Below are 23669 nucleotides of genomic sequence, written 5' to 3'. Positions count from 1 at the left end.
ACAATCTCATTGGCTTTGCACTAATATAAAATAATAAATAATTATACCGAAAAAAACTCAATCATAAAATAATAAATAGATTCATTTTGGGGAAAAGCTAACAGCCCCAAAAAATATTTTTAACTCAATTCAGTAAAAACCAAACATCTAATTTGAAATATAACTCTATAAATTGAATCAATAGATTTGAAATTCTAAATGAATTCAATTCTCCCCCCTAAGTAACTCCCCACTCCGCCCTCCCAAGCCCCCCAAGAGAAAAAAGAAAAAAAATCTTTACATTAACTTAGTCAAATACAATACGGTGTAGATTCGAAAAATGTCCTTAAATTGCTAAAATTAGTATTTCGCCATCCATTAGGTAATTAGTATTTCACCAACCATTAGGCAACCATTACATATATCACAAGGTGGTTCGATGACCTCTTAATCTGGATTAAAATAATTAATTATTTTTATTTTAATGGTGACGTGACACAACCTCTTGAAAGAAAAGCTTTGACTTACTGACGAATTTTGTGTTTCGTTTTTTCCCCTTTTTCGCTGTCAAAATGTTTTTGACCTTCTCTTTAACAATGCCATTTAATATGCAAATGACCGGTATACCCCTCTAAAGAAGCAGAACCACCAAAAACAAACCAATAATGGTTTACTTTGCTACTAGTTAACATTCATTTCTCCTTGAAAAATACTACACCGAGTTGTTGACCGCGAGATGGTGACGAGAAATAATGTTAACCAAGTACTTTTTGTTATGCATGGAAGGAGTTGTTTTTTTTATTTCTTTTTTTTTTCTTTCTTTTTAAATATTTATTTATGAGCATCCACATAAGCCATGGTTTTTCATGGTATGTCGCACACACATGATTTGACAAGTAGGTCATGTTGATCACTAATTCTAGTACAAGGAGCACTAGATATTTCTTCAAATCATCTTAAAAGTCAACAATTATACTTTCCTCTAGATACTAGATGGCATCAATCACATCCAAAAATTCAAATTAATTAAAATAAATAAATTTATATCTTTTAAATATTACCTCAACTTCCTTCATCCAGAAAAACATTCCCCGAGTACTGCGTGTGAGAACGGAAGAGCATTAAAAAGAGAACCACCAAAAAAACCGGAATGGGCTTTCCATAGGCAGGCCCATTAAGAGCTTGTGTTATGGCCGAACAAAGCCCAATAAACTCCCAAGAAGATTAGCAAGCAAGCAAGCAAAGTGCCTTAAATTAGTTTCGCCACTAGGGATTGGCCACCATGACCAGTATATTCAAACTCAGTTGTGCAAGCCCATGCCAGGTATTAGGGTTCGATGGCAAACTGAAAGATATGGTGAGATACTACCCATTTTTATCAAGAAGCTCCCAAAACAGATGCAAAATTTGCAAGTTGACAGCAGAGGCCACAGTGATACAAGATAAGTGCGCTGACATGGATTACTGCGTGAAAAAGCGTTGTGAAGTAACACATAGATACATAATACACACAAGCTGCAGCATTCTTTTTAAGTTACGATGAGGAGTTCTCAGTTGGATGTTGTGGTTGAGAAATGGATTGCAACTTCCTGTACATATCAGAAGAAGCAAAAGCAAAATCTGACATGGCTCGGAAGAGCTCAGGTAAGTGCATCTTGAGACTAGTTAATGATTTCTCTCTTACCTGCCTGCAAAGCTTCTGGTGGGTTTCCACTTCATCCTCTAATCTCTTCTTTAGGATATCAACTGCATAGCGCCTTTCCGTGAGAGGATCCTTGTGGTTGTTTGCATCATCAATCCTCTCCTGTTCTGTTTCATCACTAGGCATATGGCGTTCCATGTATTTGCGGTACCAGTCATCATAAGCCCGGCTCTTTCGCATGTACTCCTTCTTCGTCTCCTCACATTTTTCCTTCTGTTTCTTCTCTTCCTGCTGATGTTCCATGATGGATTTGATAACAGCACCAAAGGTAGATATTGCAGTCCTGGCCAGCTCATCTGGAACCTTATCAAGATGGTCATGCCAGGCATGTAAAAGCGCCTGGATTGGGGTCTGCAAGGGCCTTGGTGGGGAAGAGACTTTCTCCTTCAAGCTGCTCTCAATAGGGATGATGTTAAGTTTTAGCCAAAGATTCACTGCACGAATGTACTCTTTCTGATGGGTCACAAGCTTCTGGAATTGTGAATGCCATTCCTGGAGAACATTCCAAAGCTGTATGGTATGCTCGTGGTGCTGGTCGCTTGTTTCCTTGGGAGCATGGGAGATGTCAAGGGATTTGATGTCTGAAACAATCTTCAGCTGCTCAAAATGATGAGCATGCATTGATTCCCACATTTTGCCCATCCTGCAGTGAAGACACTACACGCTAATCAACAGTCACAAAGTACATTACTACATGCTAGTACACTCTCAAAGGGCCAAGCTTCAAATAAACAGTCAGATGGTGCAAATCAGTAATTGTTATTGAAAACTCTGTGCCACTTCGCAGTGTCACAGACAGTTGAGATATTTGTGGATACATTCATACGCACAGCAACTAAACCACGTGAGATCAACAGTCAATAGATTCCAAACTAGCATAGAGTTTAGTGAAAATTTGAGTATACACTATGTCCTCGGATTAGCTCGGTGGGTAGCATGGCAGTCCACAAAACAATGAAAATACATGATGCATGCACAACCATTATACAAGAAGAGAAAAGTATAGATGTACATGTACTATAGATTCAAATTCCCAAGTCTGCAAGGTGAGATGAAGTTAGGAAAGCACCCTGAGGGGAAAACAAAAAAGGGGGGGGGGGGGGGCTGGTGGGGCAATCAAAAGCATGATGACATTAATCAAGATCATATTTGAATATTTTTAACACTTAACTACAGAAATACATATGAAGGTTTTGATATAAGAAAACAAATAACTCCATCAAGTCAAATTTATAGGACGACTATACATTCAATTAGGTCTTCTGTTCCATTAAAACATCAAACCAGGGCATTTTTGTAGCATACTAGCATGTGTGCTCTGTTATCTAGAATGAAGGATCGGTCCAGTGTTCAAGACAGTTCAATCAGTTCAGTCAATATAAGGATGTGGGGTAATCATGTGTCAAGTCATCAGTTAAAATTTCAATTTTCATGGGACAGGCAGCAAAACACTGGTAGATAAAGAACCGGGAATTCAATTGTTCAACCCAACATCACAGTTAGAAGCATAATATGCAAAATCAAATTGGAATTCATAATTTCAACAGTAAATTGAAAATAATTAAGAATTGTTAAAAAAATTCAAAAACATAATAGGCTATCGTCAAAACTATCTATAATGATCATTTTACATGTCTTCAAAATTTTTGCCAAAAAAAAAAATAAATTTAATTAATCTATGACAGCATTATCATGGGCTGCAAGTTTGCAACAAGGTCTGGTTGGGCCAGGCTTTATACAATCCTGACCCTCATGCTGAATACCCTATTCCTGCCCTGACCCACCTTTGACCCTAACCACAAGACGGTAAAATGATGCATAATTCCATATTGTTGTCCTACTTTTACCAAAAATAAAATACAAGGTAGTAGGGTCACCTTGGCTCTGCCCCGACACATTTCATGGTCATTGATTAAGCAAGTAACTCATGAAAGGTTCATCATGACACTAGAATTGGGAACTCATGCAAAACAATAGCGCTAGAATTACTTTGAAATAGATCTGAACTTTATTTTTGTGATTCTAATTACCTGCACCAGTATTGCTCTTACACAAGCTATTTCTGTTTCCATTTATTCCCAATTTCCCATATTTGTTTAGATCAAATTTGTGCACACTTCTAATCACTATATCCCATAGCATTTAAAATTTACAGTGAAGGTTTTCCTAGCTCTTCCCCCCCCCAACCCACCCCACCCCCTCCCTAAAAGAGAGAGAGAGAGAGAGAGAAAAGAAAAGAAAAGACATAGGCAACAAAAGCATTAGTATTGAAACAGAATGAATAAGAATACTGTAATGTAGCCTCTACTTTGGAAAAAGCTGGTACATATCAATTTTTCATGGATAAAAAGGGCTAGTAAGCATTTGGAGGCATCTAATTTACAATTATTAGACAATACAAATAACTGATGCAACAAGTTTTAGGCAGCATGTCAACTTACGCATCGACAAGGGCAATGAGTTTTGGGTACAACTGATGGTCACGTAAACGGTTTATTTCAGAGACTGTTGAATCCATTGACTGCATGTCAACTATGTATCTTGTGTGCAAATGACTCACTGCAGCTTTGGTTCTCTCAAGTGCCTCAGAACTAGCACCACGTTTCTTTTGCTTATTCAGCAAAGCAACCTTCCTCTGATATTCCAGTTTCATAAGCTCACCAGCCTGCTCAATATAATTAATAATACCATGCATTTTAGCATCCAGAGCACAAAAAGAAACATGACTGGTGCAACAAACCAAAAAGCGAGTTTTGAATAAAATGCAGTATTGCAACGACATTTCAACTTACTGACTGTGAATTTTGAATAAAGTTAAGTTGATGCTGGCAAAGAAAAAAGGCACAGTACCTTCTTAAGATCCTTTTTTTTTTGTTTTCTAAAGAGTTGGTAAGTATTCCAACGACATTTCAACTTACTGACTGCAACTCAGGTTATTTATAACCATGTCCAGAACACTTCTGAGATTTATCTCTTGATACATTTCCAGGTTTCTTTGTCTTTGGACCTCACTCAGCCCCAACACTCTCCCACCATTCTCATTGTAGTTCAGCTTTATAAATCTTCAACCCAGGCTATCCCAGAGCATAGAATTTGCGCCAGTGATTCCAGCCATTTTCCTTGACAAACTGCTGGCAATAATGAAAGAAAACCTAGAACAAACACAGCCTACATACTCTAGGGTAAGTACTCTAACCCTATTCTTTTATCCAGTTTAAAACTTACACAAGACTTGATAATTATATGTCTATTAGTAAATACATCACGTGTTTCAGCGAGGATTGTACACAAGAATTTTATTGGCTGTCTGGGTGGTCGCCTACCTTATGGGCAAAACTCTTGGTTGCCTAGTTAACATTGCCTAGTGCACTCCAACAAACTTTCCCCAGCAACCATCTGAATGACTAAGCCATACATAGGATACACCAAGGTTTATACTCTTAACGGAGTTTTTGCAGTTAGGGCCCCCCTAGTAGGTGGTTGTCTACAGCATAGGCACATCTGAGGTCACCTAGTTACCTACATCCTAGGTTAGCACTGGAGCACCCTTTTCCCAAGGCCCACCGAGGACCAATCCCTTGATAGAGTTTTTGCATTTAGGGCTCCCTTGCAAGAGGTCACCTACAGCAGAGGTGCACAACTGAGTTGCCTAGTTATCCATCGCCTTGTGCACTTTAACACCCTTTCCCAGGGATCACCGAATCTCCTGAGGCATACATAGGAGACACCTAGGTGTTGCCATGAGGCCTATAGCAACAGTTTGTTGATGTCATATTCAAACACCAAAATTTCTACGGCTACTAAAAATTTGTTCATGCGCCTAGTGTTCCGGCATTTAGAGCGGGCCTCCCTTGGTACATTTTCTTACAAATTGGGTGTGTGAGGAAAAGCTTCTATAAACTAAGGCTTTCAAAGAGAGAGAGAGAGAGAAAGGAAATTCCTTTTTGGTGGCAAGATGACTCAGATACCCCTGCCTTGGTTGTCACTGTCAAACTGTCACTCCCATGCCAAAGTTGCTAGCAAGAGCAGTTTCCTTATGTTTCAGAACTGAAAAAATGAAAATTTTGGAATACGGATACAGTTTTCTGAGCAAACAGCACGGGTTAACAAAACAACAACGTGTCACAACATGGTTTAGTAGGATAGGAAGTTCACTCATGTTAGAAGCGAAGAGAGAAAAAAGAGGGGGAGGGGGTCTAATATACCCTACCCAGAGGCTCAAAAAACCTTTTTCCCTTGAAAATGAATAAAAATTGTCACATCAAAGTGACACTACTTCTTGGGGCCACCAATAGTGGGTAAAAGAGGGGTTAAAGGAAAATGCAACAGTAAACAAAGAAGATAAAGAAACAAATATCTTTATGCACAACAAAGAAAACATCAAATCCAAAAAGAAGCCTTTACCAAATGAAAAATACAAAAGTAACTCCAACAGAAGAGAAAATAAGGTAGAGACAGTTTCATGACTTCATCTTCCCTCACCTGTCTTACCCTCCAGCGCAAAGCTGCAAATCTTCATTCACCTAGAAAGTGTCAAACTATTCTTTCCACCATCGCAGGAGCTGGAACCATTATTTACAATCTGTCCATCACATTCCCAATTATGCTGCCAACCACAACCTTTCATCAATATTGCAATCGGACATACAGAGGAGACACCCAGGTGTCACCATAAAGCCCCATAGCGACACAATGTTGGCATCAGATCCAACACATGTTGGCATTAGCGACTAAAAACCAAATGGCCTCAGGTTCAACACTGTTTGTTGCAAGCACTAAGGAGTCCAAACAGAGTACAAAACTCAAGTTTCAGCGTTCTCTCTCTGCACCTCAAGCAAAGTAACTCCAAACAAGTACATCACTTGAACTGAGATGCAAACAAACAACACATGGGTATTCGTCTAGCAATGGTTGAATAAGAAGAATAGCAAGAAATGACCCTTCAAGGGTTCAACCAAAATTCACATCAATGGAAGGAGAGAGAGAGAGAGAGAGAGAGAGAGAAAGCAAAGCATAATATCTTATTGTGGGCCATCCCTCTTCCTCGCTAGTGTATAATTTTGCTGGACCCGAGTCATACTAAAGGCCAAGAGGTAGATCGTATTGGATGATTCTACCTAGGTTTTTCTTAAAGGGGTCTCACTTGCTTTAAGTAGAAAGCAAAGCATTATATAATCAAGAATACAAGTCTATCCAAGTAATTAAACCAATTCCTTATAACTGGAGCCCAGGTGGATAGAATTTAAAACTCCTTTCAAGTGAGAAATAGTACCATATCCACATAAGATAATATCGCACAGTAAATTCATAGGAATGAATAGGATCACAATAAAAAACGCCAATCCATTGGAACAACTAATTCAAAAAATCCTAACCATAGATTTGACATAGAAATTTAATAAAATACTCCTACTACATATTACCATCCAGATGTTGTAATGTTGACTTTTTTACGATTTTCATTAGCAGGGTGTAAACTACTTGATTGCCTGCTTCATAAGGCTCTGCTCCTTGTTTCTCATCCTGAATATTTTGAAAAATCATTGGACATATCCATTCTTCATTGAACTAGGGGAAAAGGTGGGAAAGGTCAGCTAAATCAACCTAACCCTAGACTTGCAAAAGCAATCAGCAGAAAATGTCACCATCGGACTAGCTGCTTTATCCTTCCAGGTTTCTGCAATGCCCTTTCTCCAGGGCAATTTTGCCAGGTTTCTGCAATGCCCTTTCTCCAGGGCAATTTTGTGTGGTTCCTCTCTTTTCTTAGATGGTCCTAAAGCCAATCATCCTCTGGTGGATCAGTGGGTCATAGAGTAGGATCCTGTGTCTAAGGCAAAAAGAATCTTGCACATGAATGGTTTTCACAAGCTTTCATTTATTATCTGGTTCACTTGACAAGCCAGAAACAATGGAGCCCAGAAGTTTCCAACAATTTCACTCGGCGAACTTCTTTTTTTTTTGGATGAATAAATAATTAAATTACCAAAAGCCAAAAGAGCACATACAAGGGAACGGGGGGGGGGGGGGGGGAGATCCCAATCAAGAAGGGGACAAGAAAGAAGCTAAGAGACTCCAAGAACTAACAATCAACCTAAATCTTGGAGAATCTATAACAGGGGGGGTGGGGAAGAGACCGATGTCTTGAAGAAACATCAAAGCAGATGGCATTCCAAATCATATCTCTAGAACGGGATTTGGATGTCCATCTTCGCATGTTACGCTCCCACCAAAGATGGTGAATAGTGGCGGCAAAGACAAGCTTACCCACAAGGTCACATATAGAGGTACCGGCAAAATTTCTCAGGATCCATTTCCAATCTCGTGCAGATGCTGGGCTGAAGGCTTGTCGCGAATTCCAAAAGAACGATGTGATCTGAGCCAAATGGATGCAAGGGCAAGGGACCAAACAGAGCGGGAAATAGGGCAACTGAAAAAAAGATGGTCAATATCCTCTGAACTATTCCAACAGTTGGTACAGTTAGGGTTGGCGAGGATGAGACGGCTAATGAGAAAAGCTTGGGTAGGCAGGGCAAGGCTAAGGGCTCTCCAAAGAGTCGGGGCATGGCAAGGGATGTGGCCTTTAAACCAAACAAGAGGGGACCAAGGGATAGGGGGAGATGGGGTTCTCAGGAGGTTCCAAGCCGATGCAGTAGTAAAGGGGGTAGGCTGGGGGTGCAACCAAGTAATGCAGTCATCGGTGAGGAGGAAAAGGGGGGGGGGGGGGGGGCTCCAAACCTGTGTGAGACTTGGGTGGGGGGATGGGAACCAAGACCTAGAGGAGATGAACGTGGAAAGGGGAGTGGATTTTGGGATACGGGTGTTATAAACGGTTATAGGGCCAAGAAGAGTGTATAGGATACCCATCGGATGCCAGGGGTCAAGCCAAAAGGAGGTGGAGATACCAGTTGAGACACTGATAGAAATGGCAAGGAGAGCACGACCACGGAGAATCAGGAGTTTCCTCCAAATCCAGGAGGGATTGGAGGGGCGCGGAACAGTTCAAATCGAGTCAGTCTTGAGAAGGTAGGAATAGACTCAGGAAACCCAAATGGAATCATGTTTGGAGGCAATCTTCCAAATGAGTTTCATGAGACGAGCCATATTCATATCACGGATATGGTGAAAACCAAGACCACCCTCAGATTTGGGATAGCAAACGGACTTCCAACTAATAGGATGAAGGAAGCGGGGAGACTCCTGGCCCTTCCAAAGGAAAGCACAGAAATGGATTCCAGAGAATGGATGATAGATTTAGGCAGGGAAAAGATACCACACCAGTAGAGGTAGGAGGACAGAGCGAATAAGCACCATTCTCCTAGCAAACAAAAGCAGCTTACTCTTCCAGAGTTGTTGCTTCTTCCGAATATGATCAAGCATGGGGGAGCAGTGGTGGCGAGTGAGCCTACCAGGGATGAGGGGGAGACCGAGATAGGTCACAGGGAAGGAACCTGGGCTGAATCCAGAGAGCGCAAGGAGGGAGGCTCTAGAGGAATCAAAGATACCAGAGATAAAGATGGTGGATTTCTCAAAGTTGACTCTAAGTCCCGATAGGGATTCAAAGTGGGAGAGGATCGAGAGGATAGAAGAGTTGAAGTGGTCAGCCTTAGAGAAAATCATGAGGTCATCAGCAAAGGCGAGGTGGGTGAGCTTAAGGGAGCGACACTTGGGAATGGGAGAAATGAGCATTTGATCAGTTTTAGATTGAATGAGGCGGGAGAGCACTTCCAATGCTAAGGTGAAGAGGTAAGGGGATAGGAGGCATCCTTGACGAATAACAATACGCGAGGCAAAGAAACCAGCTGGGGAGCCATTGGTGATGACTGAGAAGTGAGGGGTAGAGATACAAGTCTTGACCTAGTGGACAAAGGGGGGGGGGGGAAGCCCATCGCCGAAAGGACTTCACTAATGAAATCCCATTGAATAGAGTCAAAGGCTTTATGAAGATCAAACTTCTTAAGAGCAGCAGGGGAATGGCTAGCTCTATCAAAGCACGGATAAAATTGCCCTTCGCTCTTGGAACTCCTCTATCTTCGGTAGCATTTCCTTTAAGGTCTCCGAGTGTCGGGTGGATCTCTCTAGAGTCCAATCCCAACTTCAGATTGACCCTTTTTGCCTATCTTTGGCAGAAGAGGAGAAAGCACTCTCTCTTCTCCCCTCTTCCTTGGTCTCCCTTGAATAAAGTTTCCTCCGTCAAAAATCCTGAGTCAACTGGCTTGAGCTTGGAGACGCCAATACCGCTTTCTTCCATCGCTCTCTTAAAGCCCGCCATAAATTCAATTCCCTTCCTCGCCTCCTTACTAGTGGTGGTGACTGGATCTCAGACCCCCCCCACCAGTATCAAGGAGGAAGTCGTCTCCTATCTCGAGCTTGATGGTTGGTAAAGTTCCTACTTCTAACTGGTTGTCTTTGACTGTAGTTCTTAAACTTTATGTTGTAATGTGAGGAATTGCTCCTCTAAAAATATATTATTCACAAAACCCCAATAGGGTATTTATAGTTACAACCTAATTATAGTTACAACCTAGTTAAGTCCTATACTAAGTAAGAAAAGGAAATATAAAACAAATAGAAATAGAACTCTAGACTTATTAGGAAACATAATCATATTCTAATTAGGAAACCTCAATCCATGTTTTCAACACTCCCCCTCAAGTTTGAGCATAGATATTTATCTTACCTAACTTGCTCATAATGTAATTGAATATCTTTGTGCTCAAGCTCTTTGTGAGCACATCAGCCCGTTGCTCGTTTGAAGTAACAAAGGTGATATGGATCAGCCTAGCCTCAAGCTTCTCTTTGATGAAATGTCTGTCAACCTCCACATACTTAGTCCTATCATATTGTACTGGGTTATGAGCTATGCTGATTGTTGTCTTACTATTTGAATATAACTGTATATGAACCTCCAAATCTGTCCCAACCTCTTGAAGCAGCCCTTTAAGCCATAGTACCTCACAAATACCTTGAGCAATCGCCCTAAACTCGGCCTCGGCACTGGACCGTGCAACTACAGCTTGTTTCTTGCTTCTCCAAGTCACTAGGTTACCTCCCACATATACACAATACTCAGAGTTAGACCTTCTATCATCTAGACATCATGCCCAATCTGCATCTGTATATACCTCAATCTTCAAATGTCCATGAGCTGAAATTAAAATTCTTTTTCCTGGAGTAGTCTTCAAGTATCTCAAGATCCGATATACTGCATCCAAATGTGAGGAATAGGGATCATGCATATACTGGCTAACAAAACTAACTGCAAATGCGATGTTAGGTCTAGTGTGAGATAGATAAATCAACTTTCCCACTAATTTTTTATACCTTATCTTGTCAACTGTTATCCTTCCTTTGCCTTCAAGTGTAGGTTAGGCTCAATAGGAGTCTCAGCAGGCTTACATCCTAGCATTCCAATTTCTTCAAAAAGATCCAATGCATACTTCCTCTGGGATAGAGATACACCGCTAGTAGAATATGCCAACTCTAAACCTAGGAAATATCTTAATTTTCCCATATCTTTGATCTCAAATTCAGTTCCCAAAAAAAATTTAATGCTGAAATCCCATCCTCACTACTGCCTGTGATCACAATATCATCCACATATACTAAAAGAATATAGTGTGGCAACCATCTCTTTTAATAAACAAAGTGTGGTCTACATTGCTCTGCTTATAGCTATTAGATATCATTGCACACTTTCCTGTAAGTCGTTGTAGTAGAATACCCGGGTGGTATATCCATATATACCTCTTCTTCGAGTTCTCCATGCAAAATGGCATTCTTCACATCTAATTGTTGTAAATTCCACCCTTTATTAATTGCACATGAAATAATAATACAAACTGTGCTCATCTTGACAACAGGGGCAAATGTCTCCTGGTAGTCAACGCCATAAGTCTAAGTGAAACCTTTGGCCACCAATCTTGCCTTATACTTTTCAACAATCCCATCTACCTTGTACTTGATCACAAACACCCATTTGCACCCAACAGTCTACTTTCCTATGGGCACAGTCACCAAGTCCCACGTTTTGTTTTTTTATAAAGCTTGCATTTCCTCATCCATAGTTTCTTTCTAGTTTGAGTGAGATAATGCCTCCTGCCAAGTGTTAGGAATAGAAGTAGAGGACAAAGAGGAAATAGAACTTCGAAATTCTGAAGATAGAGACCAATATGAAACATAATTGAAAATATGATGTTTGGTGCAAGTTCGAGGCTGCTTTCTTAATGCAATTGGTAAGTCCAAAGTAGGATTAGAAGAAGGGTCAAAGATAGACTCACCTGGAGAAACGGATTGTTCAAGGCCAGGAATCAAAGCTTTTGACAGGCTTGGTTTAGAAGGGGTCAATTGTTGCTTTTTTTTATAGGTCTTCAAAGGTCTAGTGTCCCCTTATATATCATCCACCAGTTTTTCTTGTCCGATCATTCCAGCTTCCAAAGGAGGATCATCTGCAGGAATCTCAGGAGAAATATTGAAAGGAGGAATCAACACTGGAACCTCTTCACTAAAACTCTCCCCCTGAAGAGGTGTAGGGGAAAAAAAAGGAATTTGTTCCTGAAACACATCCATAGAGACGAAAAAACAACGAAAACTAGGATGATAACACTTATACCCCTTCTGTGTAGGAGGATAACCCAAGAAAATGCACTTTAACCCACAAGGATCTAACTTTCCATGAACATGGTGGTTCCGGACAAAGGCAACACATCCAAAAACCTTAGGTGAGACTGTAAAGACTACAAAACCTAAAAGAACCACAAGGGGACAGCGTTGGTTTAAGACTTGGGAAGGCATTCGGTTAATTAGATATGCCATAGTAAGAAAGGCTTCACCCCAAAATCGAAGAGGCACACATGTATAGAAAACATGAGGGAACATGCTACCTCAAGTAGATGTTTATTCTTGCGTTCGGCAACCCCATTTTGAGGTAAAGTGTCGACGTAACTAGTTTGGTGTATCATGCCATGGTTTGCTAAGTAGGAAGGGAATGCGCCACCCAAGTACTCAGTTCCATTATCCGTACGAAGGATTTTAACTGTCGCACCAAACCGAGTCCTAATCATATTATGAAAATTTTGAAAGCACGAGAAAACATCACTTTTTTTGTGAAGTAAACTCATGTGGTCCTAGTACAACAGTCAATAAAGGTAACAAACCATCTATGACCAGATACAGACATCGGCCGAGAAGGACCCCACACATCAGAGGGAATGACTGAAAAAGGAATTTTACTACGATTATCTGAAATAGGGTAAACATGTCTGATCTACTTGGCCAAAATGCATGCCTCACAATAAAAATCATTCAAATTAACACCTTTTAATCAAATCATGAAATAATTTGGACAAAATAGGTAAAGGAACGTGGCCAATACTACTATGCCACTGTAATAAGGTAAAGAGTGCAAGGGAGGTGGAACTAAAGACTGTAGAAAGAGCTGATGGGGACCCATCCATTACGTAAAGCCCCCCTTTCTGTCTACCACTACCAATCGTAAGGCTTGTTTCCAAGTCCTGAAACACACAATGAGAAGGAAAGAAAGTTATTTTGCAGTTCATATCACGAGTAAGGCTACTAATAGATAAAAGATTAGCCGAAAACTTATGAACATGCATGACATTAGATAAGGTAAGAAAAGGCGAACAGATAATAGATCCTTTCCCAGAGATAATGGAGAGAGACCCATCAGTCGTTCGAACATCTTGAGCAATAGGGACGGATGAATAAATATGAAACAAAGTAGATGAGCCTGTCATATGGTTGGTTGGCCCAGAGTCAATTACCCAAGAGGGATAAGTCAAATTGACATTGTGACAACCAAAAATACCTGTGGGGATTTGTGGATCAACAGAGGGATCAATGACAGAGGCTATACGCGTACTAGAAGTCGGTATTGGAGAAGATGAGTCAAGTCTGGACATCAATTGGCCAAGGTGTTGGAGCTCATCTGAGAAATCACCTGACCGATACGAACTTTAAACCTCCACGGGAATTTGTTGGACGTCCATGCAACTTCCAACACTTGTCCTTTGTATGACGCTCTTTTCCACAATACTCGCACATTACTGGAGGGCGAAAATTACCAAAACTAGATTTATTATTGCCATAACCAGCAACCAATGCAGATCTATCAGATGTTTGAGTGAGTACCATAGTTGTCCTTTGACTGTCCTCAGTATCTACCATGGCATAGGCTTGAGCCAAAGAAGGGAAAGGCTCTCTAGAAAGGATCTGTGAGCGAATTTGATCAAATTCTATATTCAATCCTGCCAAAAAATTTATAAACTCTCTGTTTATCTTCCCATTGTTGATAGACAATAGCATCTTCAACATTCTTCGATGTAAACTTCTTATAGAAATCTAAAGTCTGGTAATATCCCTGAATAGTGTTATAGTACTGAGAAAGAGGAAGGTCCTTCTGATGTAACTGATTGATTTCCGTCGAATTTTAAAGCACTGTGCATCATTGCCAACTTTGGAGTATGTATCTTTAGTAACTTTTCAAATAGTTGCCGCATTACGGAGGAAATAACTCTCTGCTATGCTAGATTCAATGGAGTTGATGAGAAAACCCATGACCAAGCATTCATTTGTATACCACTTGGAAAGTTGCAGACAAGGTGTGGAAGGTTTTGTAGAAGTCTCATCAAGATGGCCAATAAGACCACGAGCACCAATAGCGAGGAAAATTGAACGAGACCATCTAAGATAATTTGTCCCATTAAGTTTCATAGTGGTTATCTGAAGCGGAAAAAACTCACAATCCTTATCAATGGAAGACATGAGAAACTCTCCAATGTACCAGATAAAGTTGATATGGGATCAGCCATCATCACAAGGAGAAATTATTCAAAAGTCCCTTAACTTTTTTAAAATTTACGAAAAAGTCCCTGAAATTGTTGCAAATTGCCAAAAAAAAATCCCTAAAATATTTCCAAAATTACTCCCACTAATTCACGTGGAAAGTATTTCCTCAAGTTACCTCCAATTGGTATATTGTTAAATCAAAGTACACGAGGAAAGTTTCCAGAAAAAACTGGAGAGACAACCGGTCCACTTAAATATCAGACTCCTTAGACAAAATTTTCCTAGACATGCACTAAATCACCCAATATACATTTTCAGGATACTCGAAAGCAAGAAAAAAAAACACGTGAATACCGACTTCAAAAAAATTTCTACAGCACCTCTGTAGGATGAAAACAAAACCTTGCTCTGATACCATGTTGTAATGTGAGGAATTGCTCCTCTAAAAGTATATTATTTACAATACCCTAATAGAGTATTTATAGTTACAACCTAATTAAGTCCTATACTAAGTAAGAAAAAGAAATATAAAACAAATAGAAATAGAACTCTAGACTTATTAGGAAACATAATCCTATTCTAATTAGAAAACCTCAGTCTATGTTTTCAACACTTTCACAGTCCAACTAGTCTTCTCCCCCTTTGGACATCATCAAAAAGAATTCTGAAGCTGCCTGGGACCAGGAGCTTATGAAGGATTGTATTGAAGTTGTTTAAGAGATGATCATACGGCCATCCCTTCTCAAGTTCTTCAGTAGCATCAAGTGTAGCTCATGCTTCATGCCTCTCAGTTGGGTACTTGGGTTACAGAAAGCTGCTGGTGGAAATTGGACTGTTAAGATTTGATTCTCCAGCTCCTTGGCAAAAAAGATATGCATCTTCATATTTACTCTATATTAAAAGATACTTTACATCTCCTAAAATCTTTTGGTTGCTGTCAATTTTTTCTCATTCCAAGGGACTTCAAATCTAGGTTGGCCCTTTTGGTAGAGCTTCTGAAAGCTTGGTTATGGTTGGAGCTTGGTTATGTACCAACCTGTGGCTTATGTCTATTTGCAAGGCATAAATCTTTTGGGTAGCTCTTCTTCTAAATGAGTCTTCTCTTTACAAACCTCCCCCAACCCCCAAAAAGTCCCCTAAAAGAGAAAAGGTTTGCTCCTCCAATGCATTCAAGGTTCCTGGGCATGTGCCATGGCTCCCCTTTGCATCTCCCAAAATTATAATGGTGGACCCTTCATGCACAAACAACAACAACGATAAGCCTTGTCCCAACTAAATGGAATCAGCTACATGGATTATTGTCTTCCAATTAGTTTTGTTTAAAGCCATGCTAGATACAAGGCCTAAGTTATGCCTATCATTTCTCACCATTTCTCTTAAGGTTATCTTAGGTCTACCCCTAGCTCTTCTAGTTCCTTCAATATGGACTATATCACTTCCTCACAGGGGCATTTTTAGGTCTCCGTTGAATGTGACCGTACCACCTCAAACGACTTTCTCGAAGCTTATCATTTATGTGAGCAACTCCCAGACCAACTCTAATATGATCATTTGTTATTAATTTTGCCACTCATCCATCTTAGCATCCTCATTTCTGCTACACTGAGTTTATCTATATAATTATTTTTAACACCTAACACCCTCTTGCACCGTACATCATAACTAGTCAAATGACGGTCCTATAGAATTTCCTTTAAGCTTTAATGGAATACGTAGATCACACAAGACCCCGAACGCACCTCTCCAATTCATCCATCCTATTTTAATTCTTTGAGAAACAACATCCTCTATATCACCTCTTTTATTTATGATTGAACCTAAATACCTAAAACAATCACTCTGAGGAATCCGTTTATCATTAAGTTTCACCACCTCATCGTCTGCCCAATTATGACGAAAGTTACAAACTAGATATTTTGTCTTCGTTCTACTTAGTTTAAAGTCTCTTGATTCCAAAGTTGTTTTCCATGATTTTAACTAGGTATTAATCCCTAGTTGAGTCTCATCTATCCACAATATCACCAGCAAAAGTATACGCCAAGGGACCTCATCTTGAATGTCTTTGGCAAGGTTTAAAGTTCGTATCGGTCAGGTGATTTTAAGAGACGTATCGTCTTGTATCGAGTATTGTATCGCTCTGGCTAATGTATTTTAGTGTAATTCAATGGAGAAACGTATCGAGATTTATTGTATCGGTTGGGTCAAATATGGATATGTATCGGCTAGTATCGTATGGTATCGTGGGATACTTTAAACCTTGGTCTTTGGTTAATTCATCCATTACAAGTGCAAATAAATATAGAAAGTTGATCATTGATGTAGCCCAACTGTAATTGGGAATTCATTACTTTGTCCCCCCACTGTATCACTAAACCATCATATATATCCTTAACTATGTTCACATATTTACTTGCAATGCTTCTTTTCTCTGGTACTTGCCAAATTAAAGTTCTAAGAACTCTATCATAAGCTTTTTCTAGGTCAATAAATACCATATGAATATCTTTCCTACACTCTCTGTACCTTTCCATAAGTCTCCTAATTAGGTAAATAAACTTCATTGTAGATCTTCCTAGGAAAATAAACCCAAATTAGTTCTCCAAAATTGTGGTTAAGTATCTCAAATGGATTTCAATTACTCTCCCATAATTTCATAGTATGGCTCATCAGTTTAATACTTCTATAATTATTACAACTTTGAATATCTCCTTTATTTTTGTAAATTAAAACCACGATGCTTCTCCTCCATTTATTTGGTATTTTTCCTGTGCTCATAATCTTATTAAACAACTTAGTCAGCCAACCCTTCATGCGCTAAGTGACCCAGAAAATAATCCCTTAATGTTCTAAAAATAATAACATGGTAAAAGTATTTGGAGTTATCTCCTGGGTACAGCTACCAACTCCTTATTAATTGTTTTTCCATCACATGACAATGTGACCAGCAGAAGGATGATGACATCAGCCGCAAGGCAAACATTTAGGTATAAAACCTTCAAACCGCTAGACATTAAATATCTGAAGTTGAGGCAGTTATTGACCTATCAACCTTGCAGGACCTTCCGCTCCCCCCCCCCCCCCCCAACAGATGGGTTACCTATTCAAAGGGCGTGAAAGGGAACAGGAAAACCAGGAGGCTTCAATTCAAGATCTCCTAGTAGGTACAGGCAGTTGTTCTCAACCTTGCAGGAATTTCAATGACCCTCCGTTTACAAATCAGCTCATCAACATGTTGGAGGCAGTCTTTTTACTGTCACAATATGACCAAATTATACATATTGAAGTATAATAGAACCCCTTACCTTTACTCATCTGAATCACTTTAGATCTCACAGACAACACAGTCATGCAATAATAGACAACAAAACAGAGAAAGAACTGATTCATCCATCCATCTATCCATTCATCAGTTAATTGATTCAAAGATAACAACGCAGCAACACTACTCAGTTCAGTTCATCAGATCCATACCACTACTCAGTTCAGTTTGTCAGATCCATACCTGAATAAATCGATTCAGCTATGAAAGAACCAGAACCTACACCTCACCTGAGAGTAGAACTCTCCCAGCAGAACATCTGCTCTTCCTTACTCAATTCTTTCCCTACCCTTTCCCTCCCTACCTTCCAAAAATCCCCCTAGTTCTCCTAACTAACTGCCTTTCCACATAAACCACAACCTCTGAAAAGTACCACTCTGCTGTACTTCTCAAGGTTGAGGCTGTTCCCAGTGCTAAGCTACCACCTGTCCTCTCACTTGCCCTTGTCCCCCAATAGACACAGCTGGACTTGATCCCCTATTGCCCTTCTACTTGTTACTGGTGTATACCTTAGTTAGTAGGGGCTTCTCATAGTACTAGTACTTACTGCCCAAAAAAAACAAGAAGAGATTTCGTATGTCATCAACTTCTATGAAGTGAAGTTCATGTTCCTAGTGTCTTCTGGATATATTAGATAAGCAAACTCTTTCTGCAAAGTACTAGTTGGTTAGTGATCATGTGCTAATTTTCATCAACTGACATGTTTTCAATACATCTATGGATGTAATTTTTCAGACATCTGAGCAACAAGAACACGCTTCACTTTCATAGACAGCATTCAAGTGCCATTAGCGGCCACCCCTTACCCACTATAACTTGGCTTTGTGACTTTTGAGATTACGCTGATGTTAGAACTTTCAGATATAAGTAGTCCAGGCTCTGGGTCAGACTTAAACAACTGCTTCTGATCCATAACTATCAAAAGACACACTTGGATCCAGTTCCTACTTCGCCAACTGTTCTCATATTTGAATATATACGCCAAAGAAACTTCCTTTAGCACTAATATCACCAAAATCAAATCATATTGGAAGTAATATGGAATCTTTGCGAAGACAATGGATTTCAAATAAAATACATGCTTGGCCAGTATGAGGTGTCAACGACACACAACAAATTCAACAAAACTCAAGTATATTGAGTACAAATACCCAATAGATATTGAAATTCTTCTTGAATTTTCAACATACTCTGCAAGCAACTGTAGAAACTTTTTAAACAGAAAATAGTTTTTCTCTGTCCATTGTATTTTCCTATTTCATCTATTCCATCAACTTCCCTAGTTGGCATTCACAACATCCATGATATCACTCACAGACGGCTGAACATGAGAAATGGAGCAACTTATATTGATAAAATAACTAAACAGGGATAAAAAAAATAGTGTCAGCACAGTTCAAGATGGTAAGCACCATATCAACAAATAATCATACTCGATCAGAAGTTGGGGAAAATGGCATTATTTAGTTGACCATCACAAAGTATACTGACATAAACTAAACTAATGAACCAGGTGGATGAAGAAATTCCATATTCCATACCTTAATAGTATGATCAAAGGAGACCTTAACTACAGAGAATGAGAAGGGGGCATAGTTGGGTTTTCCAAAGAAGAAAATTTTCAGAAGTGAGTTTCAGGATGACATGATGTTGGAATGATGAGTTTGTTGAAGAAGCCATTGGAGGGGAAATAGGGAAAGAGAGATCAGAGGTGGAGGCTGAGGGTTGTTCCATTGTAGATGATAAAATTGTAAAGCTAAGGAAATCTGGGAGAAGCCAGCATTCTTGCAGTGATTTTGTAAACTAAGTTATAACGTTTACAAGGGGAGAATTAGAGCTTGTCTCGAACTCTATTCTATCACTGTACAGCCAGTAGATAGAGATTGAATAAGTTACATTCACATTTGAAATAATTCAACACGTTTTTTACATCTACTTGGATTCCTAACTACCAACATAAAAAGGAAATCCAAAAGCCAACAAAAATAGATGAGACCACACAAACAGTTTTAACACACCTTAACTTCATCGTAGAGTTTCTTCTCCCACGCGAGCAATTTATCCAACACAGTAGCATGAGTTTCAAATTCTTCTGAATCAAAATCATCCTTCCCGTCATTAGCATTTAAACCTCTGAAGTTCTTATTCCATGTAATAACCCGCATAACTATGGCAGAATGGTCAATGTGTCCTGCATATAATGAAAGACTACAGCTTAAATTTAAGAAACTTCACACTCCAACTCCATGTATGTCACAAAGCTTCTAATAAGATCTTCCTCTCTTTTTTCTTTCTATTAGGGTAACTGAAAAAAGAAACTGTTTTTTTCATACCTATTTGCATAACCAGACACTTAATGTAGATAATTACTGAGATCCAAAGAAACTTTGCATGGGATATCAAAAGAAAATCGTCATGAGCATTGGCAGGCAGTGAAAAGAATCTTTGGATATCTCAACAAAAAAAAACTTAAATAAGGGGTTACTACTATCACAGGGTTCCAATACAGGCCTACCAGCTTATAGTGACACTGATTGGCCTGGATGCCCTAATGACCGAAGATCTATGGGAGGATATGCCATCTTTATGGGGGGATAACTTAATTTCCTGGTCAGCTAGAAAACAGTCCACAATTGCTCGTTGATAACAGTCCACAATCGCTCGGTCATCAAAAGAATCTAAATACAGGGCCATGGCAGATGCCACAGCAGAACTCTAATGGCAGTAATCTCTTCGAGTTGAACCTGGGATTCCAATCACTCATCCACCCGTGTGACAACTTGGGAGCCACGTACTTAACTCACAACCCACTGTTCCATGCAAGAACGAAATATCGAAGTGAATTTTCATTTTGTCCTGCATTTGGTGTGTGACGGCAGATTGCAAGTTAAGTTCATCACTACCAAAGATCTAACTTGCTGGTAAATATGGGTGCATTCCTAACATCAAACACAAGTTGAAGATTCACCAACGTCCATCTTCCACTTGAGGGGCGCTGCTAGGAAGCCAATCTGTTGTAAAACAGAATTTGAATTCTTTCAAATTTTAAATTTAAATTTCGAATGAATTACTGACTTATTTAAACTCTATCCACTAACTGTTACGAAAGAGTTTGGAATAAGATCAAACTCATTTGTAAAAACGTTACAAATCCAATAAGATCAAACTCAATTGTAAAAACGTTACAAAATCCAATAAGATCAAACTCATTTGTAAAAACGTTACAAATCCAATAAGATCAAACTCATTTGTAAAAACGTTACAAAATCCAATAAGATCAAACTCATTTGTAAAAACGTTACAAAATCCAATAAGATCAAACTCATTTGTAAAAGCGTTACAAATCCAACAAGATCAAACTCATTTGTAATTTGTAAAAACGTTAAAAAATCCAATAAGATCATCAAACTCATTTGTAAAAACGTTACAAAATCCAGAATATAAACAGCCATTACCCACCAGTAAGGGTACGGCCGATGAGAAAATTGACGAATACCTCGATTGTCTGCGAAGTTAGAGTGGTAATGTAGCCGAGTAGCCTCTAGCATTTTCGAAACTTCATGAGCACTCTCCGAAGCCTTGAGGAAATGATCATCAAGCTTATTCAGTATCTGCACCAGATTTACACTAGGAGCACTCCTACTCACTCTCTTAACCTCGGCAGGCGCCGTGTTCGAATGTGCGTGATGAATTAGTTTCCCATTCTTCGGGGGCTTTGCCGCCGGCATCTCAGTGGATTCAATCACCATCTCCGGCGTCCGAGGCTCACTGTTACCAACCTGACCTCCAACATCAACATGACCCACAACACTCTCTGGTCTACTATACCGCATCGCATATATTCCAGTTTGAACGTCATCTTTCACAGGCCTAATCTCATCTGCTTCACTCAAAGAAGAACCAGGCATGTTCTCAACCGTAGGGAAGAAGTAATCCCATGACATCATGCCCTTGGATTCTGGGGGCAGTGGAGTATGATTATCAGGTGGGGTACGAGGTGGGGACGGCGGAGGTGGCGGTTCAGCCGTCACTGACCTTCGACCTCCGCCTCCGCCTCCCCACCGCCGGTACTGTGATGGTGACGGTGGCGGCGCAGATTGAGCTCGCTTACCTCATTCTCCTCATCTCCATGAGGATGAGAATCTACATTGTCGTCTGCATCCTCGTCGACGTCATCTTCGGCATCTTCTTCTTCACGGATGGTGTCGGAGGGGTTGGGAATGTGATGGGACTTGGAGACAGGGAATTCCGGCATAGTGGCGGCGCGTTGGAGAGGACTAGCGGGGAAGTTGGGAAGAGGAGGCGGAGGAGGTGGGAGGGTTTCGATGGGTGGTTGAGGAGCTTGCTGAGATGGGCGGTGGAGTTCTTGGACTTCTCCTTGGCCGTAATCGTTGAGTGCGGCACCACTGTTCTTCAGGGCAATGGCGTAGGCAGAATGAGCAGCGGCGAAAGCGTTGCGAGCGGTGACGGCATCTTTCATAAACTGCTTGCGATCTTTACAGCGAGATACAGCTTCTTCGTTCTCGATCTTAGATTGGGTACAACCCATCTTGTTCGTTATGAAGATTTGAGCTGCTTGTGTGAATTTTGAGCCTCCTCTGCAACTGAGAGAGTGATTCTGGTGGCTTTGTAGGGTTGCTTTTTAGGGTTGCGTTTTCTGTACACAGAAGTACCTCACAGCATTCTCTGCAGTTCTGCAACTCTTCTTTCTTTTTTTCCTTTTTTTTTTCTTTTCAATTTTGTCTAGTTTCTCCTTTTTCTCTGTACCGCATTGTGAGCTCGAAGATCTAGATTGAGCGGAAAAGAGGAATCATTTTAAAGTTTTTGAATATATTCCGGCTTAACCGGTCCGACTACGTGTCACAACAGAGAAGCAGAAGTATAAGGAGAAGCCGATTTGCCACGTGGCCATGCATAACGCGTGTCACCGAACGTCAGCACACTTGGTTGCTGAGTCATTATTACCATCAGTTAAAAACTTGCCACGTATTATTGATGACATTAACCAAACGATTTTGACAAATCCAAAGGGATTCGGCGAGTCCGGTTCACCCACTCTCAAAGTTCGTAGCATATTAAATCATGAGTGCCCACTTTTTACAAAATTAATTCATAAATTATTCATTATTCTCTGTTAGCCCCCTCTACCATTTATTTTTGTTAACTTTAAACTGTAAATAACTATTTTGCCCTTCATCGTGTAAAATGTTTCTATTTTCCCCTTACTTATTATGTAATATGCCTTTGATGCTCCAGCCCCTTCGCCTTCACTTCTCCCTTCTCCCTTCTCCCTTCTCCCTTCACCTGCCCCTTGCCAACGCATTACGTCCCCAATCCCTCAAAAATTTCTTGATTTTTGTTCATGCATGCGCGTATATCGTTCGCACAGGCTGCAGCTTCTTGGCATGTGTTAAGATCTGATCCAACAGTTATAAGAAAGGGTAGTATGGTAATTGTACGATCAAGTTAGAAAGAAATTTTAGAAATTACAAAAGTTAACCCAAAAACCTAATAAAAAAAACAAGATTTTGTAATTGTGGAAACCCTAGCTGACTGCCCTCATCACCAATGACCCAATCCATCCAATGCAAGCGTAAATTGTTTTTCCATTTGAATTTTGGGTCTGCACTTCTCTCTTTTTTTCTATTTGGAGGATAACCATGAGTAAAGAGTTCTATGGTTTACCCTCCTCTGCTCAAGAGCTGCTATGCTTGGCTCGAACTTTAGGTTTTGTATTGGATGCATGAAACGGCATTGGGTTTTTGACAATGCTTCTTATATTTAAGCTTTTCTGGAGCTGCAATTTGTTCTCATTCTCCCAATCCAATGGTCTCTCTCAAGGGTTATGTTTGAGTTTCACGGGTT

General features: G+C 40.0%; 1 protein-coding gene across 1 annotated transcript; it reads right to left on the bottom strand.

Moving 5' to 3' along the window:
• Positions 1 to 866: 866 nt before the first annotated feature.
• Positions 867 to 22577, bottom strand: LOC149010139 (protein ALTERED PHOSPHATE STARVATION RESPONSE 1-like). The gene is given in 5 exon segments (XM_089161830.1): positions 867 to 2324; positions 4123 to 4346; positions 19823 to 19995; positions 21301 to 21862; positions 21865 to 22577. Coding segments are annotated over 5 exon segments (2259 nt in total). The 5' UTR covers positions 22354 to 22577; the 3' UTR covers positions 867 to 1513.
• Between the last annotated feature and the right edge of the window lie 1092 nt (positions 22578 to 23669).

The sequence above is a fragment of the Hakea prostrata genome, chromosome 7 (assembly GCF_041222555.1).
Source record: "Hakea prostrata isolate BN-2017 chromosome 7, UWA_Hpros_2, whole genome shotgun sequence".
Lineage (NCBI taxonomy): Eukaryota > Viridiplantae > Streptophyta > Magnoliopsida > Proteales > Proteaceae > Hakea > Hakea prostrata.
The sequence above is the reverse complement of the archived record's forward strand: the minus strand, read 5'-3'. Positions and strand labels throughout refer to the sequence as shown.